This window comes from Varanus komodoensis, unplaced genomic scaffold, assembly GCF_004798865.1.
Source record: "Varanus komodoensis strain SLA01 unplaced genomic scaffold, ASM479886v1 scaffold25, whole genome shotgun sequence".
NCBI classification, from domain to species: Eukaryota; Metazoa; Chordata; class Lepidosauria; order Squamata; family Varanidae; genus Varanus; species Varanus komodoensis.
Window position 1 is genome coordinate 474,238 of NW_025335661.1, and position 4,058 is coordinate 478,295.

Genomic DNA, 4,058 nt, shown 5'->3' on the forward strand with positions numbered 1-4,058 from the left:
GAGGCCTTTGAATTGTGGTGCTGGAGGAGACTCCTGCGAGTCCCTTGTACCGCAAGGCGATCAAACCGGTCAATCCTAGAGGAGATCAACCCTGACTGCTCTTTAGAAGGCCAGATAGTGAAGATGAAACTCAAATACTTTGGCCACCTAATGAGAAGGAAGGACTCCCTGGAGAAGAGCCTAATGCTGGGAACAATAGGCGAAAGAAGAAGGGGATGGCAGAGGATGAGGGGGCTGGATGGAGTTACGGAACCAGTTGGTGTGAGCTTGGGTGGACTCCGGGGGATGGTGGAGGACAGGAAGGCCTGGAGGATTGTTGTTCATGGGGTCGCGATGGGTCGGACACGACTTCGTGACTAACAACAACAGGTACATATGGGAAAAGGTAGTCCTTCAGATATCCCAGTCCCAAACCGTGTAGGCCTTTGAATGTCAAAACAAGCACTTTAAATTGGGCCTGGTCCTCAACTGGTAGCCAATGTAGGTGGTACAAAATTGGTGTGAGTGCATGGGCTAGATTTTGTCAGCACCAATGCAGCCCTATTTTGAACGAGTTGAAGTTTCCGGACCATCTTCAAAGGCAACCTCACACAGAGGGCATTACAACAGTCCAGCTGGGAAGTTGCCAGGGCATGGGTAACTGTGTCCAGGCTCTGTCTGTCCAAGCTGGTATATCGGCCGCAGCTAAAGGAAGGCTCTCCTGGCCATTGAGTCTACCTGAGACTCAGTTCTAGGACCAGAAGCACCCCCAAGCTATGAACCTTGTCCTTTAGGGAGAATGCAGTTGGAGCCCTCCCTACCTGTCAGATGATCTACCTACCAATACTACATCTTTTCTGGACTGAGCTTCAGCTTACTGGCCCTCATCCAGTCCATTACCAAGCCCAGGCACTGGTCATTAAGGCTTCGTAGAGTTGTGCATGGGAACAAGAGTTACTAGAACATTGTTTTGCTACAGGATGAACTCTGCTTCCCCTGGCTTTGCTCCTCAAAGGGTTGCACATACAGAGTTCAAATGTTATTCTTATACTTAACTGTATAAGAATTCACCAGCTGAGCAGTTTTAGAGAAATAGAACCATTCACTTGAAATTTGCAAGGCATTTCCTAATCTCTTGTTGAGCCCCTCTGCACAAAATATATCTCCAAATCCACTCATAAATCATACGAATGCAAACCAACACTGTCACAGAGATAGTGGGAAAGCACTCCTAAGCATCCATGGGCTGAGGTCAGTAAACTGCTTCTCAGCCCATGCTGAAGTGACTCTGTCAGGTGCAGATGTCACAGTAAGCCACCCCGAGAATAAGTCACCCTAGCCTACCCTACTAGCCACGGAGTCTCACAGCAGCTTGCTTACGAAAGCACACTAATGGAAAAGATGTTCCAGGTTCGGATGTCATGCTAAGCCTCCCCACAACCAGCCATGGTGACAGCCCACTGTGGCTTACCATGATGTGCAAACCAGGTCAGTCTGTGGGTGGGTGGGGTGAGGAGAGATTTTTATTTTTGTTTACAGTTTCCACTAATTGCAATCAAGGGGAAGAGGGATTCATCGGGTACAGCACAGTTGAAGGCTCTGATCCTGAGACACCCCACTTTTGGGCAGGCTTTGAATCCACAGAATTCAAACTCATCTGTGCACCCCTCCCCACACATTCTGGATTGCAGGTCTTTTTGCGAGTTACTGCCAGCAGGTACATCACCATTACTAGCTTTCCATGGACAGTCCTGGACCATCAGGGAAGACAAAGTTCCCTGCTAGGAGGAGGACACCTTCACCTCACTCTATGTGTCTCCTAGTCAGTGGATCTATTAGGATCGATCCATGACAGGTGCTGCACTTACCTAATCTTAGAAGTATGTTGGACACTTCTGCTAACTTGCCACCAGGAACAGGTGCACTGTGCTCAGGTTTGTTCCAACCTATTCCAGCCCGAATCAGCCTGGAGTGGATGTAGTCTCTGCAGAGCACCTTGGCCTGAGATACAAGTTCTTTGTCAGTGGGAGTCCGATCAAACACCTCCATCACTTCTGCAGCAAAGACGGAAGAGCGGCGCAGTACCTCCATCTTCATCACCTCATCTGAAGTGTACAGAGTGGAGCACTCATTGGGAATTCCCTTGAAGGACACCTTGCGAGGAAATCTTCAGTCAGATAGCATTTCACTGTGATCCTAATTCACAGTAGCCCCTGCACAAATGATCTTTTGAGGTACCTAGTTGATTTAAAAAAAAATCAAGAAATCTGTGAATAAAGCAGGGACAATAGCCTGAAATAGCTTGGAACTCATTAAGCGATACGAACTGAATATTCTTTTCCCCATTAGATTATCCAGTGTAGGACCCACCAAACAAAATATTTTAGAAGTATTAGTGTCTAGAATATTGTTCTTTCATTATTTAAAATATTTGAAAAATAAAATATTAAAAAGGAACAAAATGTCCAGCCTTCCAAACCACAGCAGTTGATCTTGACCTCAGTAATTAACACTGTTTTGTGCCAGAAACTGATCTACAGTACAATCCAATGCATATTTATTCAAAGTAAATCCCCCTGTGCTCAATGGGGCTTACTTCCAAGTAAGATAGGATTGCAACTTTACTGGCTTTTGTAAAAACAGACAAACACCCCAGAACACCCCTGCAGTCTTCAGGATTCCGGTAAGAATTCTATATAAGACATATATAGACTACATTAGTCTAATTCAGTTTTCCCCAGATTCATTAGTTTTTTTAAAAAATCAACAGTACTGGAAGACCAACACTCTAGAATATGGAAGTAATGGAACCAGACATTTCCATCCTATTTTATGCAAAACAGGAAAAACACAAATCCCAGTGGCAGTAACATCAGCAAAAATGTGCACACCAGATTCCATTACCCACTCAACCAAAACAAGGCTGTCTGGGAGAGAAGGATCGCAACAGTCAGTCTGCATGGCTTCTTCATAAAAATAGGAACAGCTGTGCCAGATGTCATCCTCAAGGGGACACAGGAATCCAAAAGACTGTTTTCTTGGCACAATACAGACAATGAATCCTTGGCCATTTTCTAAAGTAATTATTGTTCACATTTATAGTATCTCTGAGATACTATAAATGCATCAATTTAAAATGTTACTTTTTTAAAAGAAACAGAGTACTGCAAGTTATGTCTGTTGTGATTTCTATAGGGACCTAGCACTGATCCTTGAATTAGTACACATCTCAAGCATTCCTAGCAGAGTAATATAGGGAATAGGTTGAAAATCCCAATTTAACATAGAAAAAAGCAAAACATCTCAATTCGAGCATCTTCCATTAAAGCATAGAGGAAAATCCCCTTTCTGAGGCCCTGGAGAGCCAGGACAGAGAAACTCGGCCAAGGCAGGCCAAATGCCTGACTTAATGGCAAGTTTAAAACCTGACATGTGAACCAAGCAGCACCGGAGATTTCATGCAGGACAGGGAACAAGTTGGAACTAACCCACGAGTTTCTAGCAGCAAGCTATGTCACGTTACAAGATATCTATGCTGTACAATCTTATTTTTCTAGTTAATCTGATATTGAAAAATTCTTTCTCAGTTCCTAGCAGGACAAGCAGTGCAAACCCGTTCATACCAAAAATTACCTTAGCAATGCATACCTACACTTACGCACGAACGCCTAAAATGAGGGTCATAAGTTACATTATAGGGCTGCCCAATAGCTACTTGTATCTGATTTCGGCAGAAACCCTGGGTAACCAACCAAACAACTTTTTCTTTGAGGCGTTGGGAGCTCCGAGACGGAGGGTTACACGTGGACGAGCCCATCGTTTGGACCAGCCAAAAAAAATCCGTAAAGGAGGCGAGGCGAGGCGAGGCGAGGCCAGGCTATCCAGGCTTCCCCTGGAAGTCCCCCACAAATCCGTGGGGCCAACGAGGTACTCAGAGCAATCCTGCCCCTCTGCTGCAAACACGGCGAGGAGGGAGCAGACGGCCGGTTCAAGCCGTCGGAGTTTCCAGCTCTTTACCTGCCGAGGGCATGCCCATCACACAGAAGGGCGCTGCAGCCGGCGCCCCGCGCACGGCGCCC

At 45.8% G+C, this 4,058-nt stretch overlaps 1 protein-coding gene across 1 annotated transcript in view; it reads right to left on the minus strand.

Annotated features, from left to right (window-relative positions):
• Positions 1–4,058, minus strand: part of BOK (BCL2 family apoptosis regulator BOK) — a 35,624-nt gene extending 31,566 nt beyond the window's left edge. Inside the window, exons 1-2 of the mRNA XM_044433056.1 lie at positions 3,997–4,058; positions 1,848–2,217 (exon numbers count right to left, since the gene is read on the minus strand). Of these exons, the coding sequence (XP_044288991.1) occupies positions 1,848–2,076 (229 nt within the window). The 5' untranslated portion in view covers positions 2,077–2,217; positions 3,997–4,058. The remainder of the gene's footprint in view (positions 1–1,847; positions 2,218–3,996) is intronic.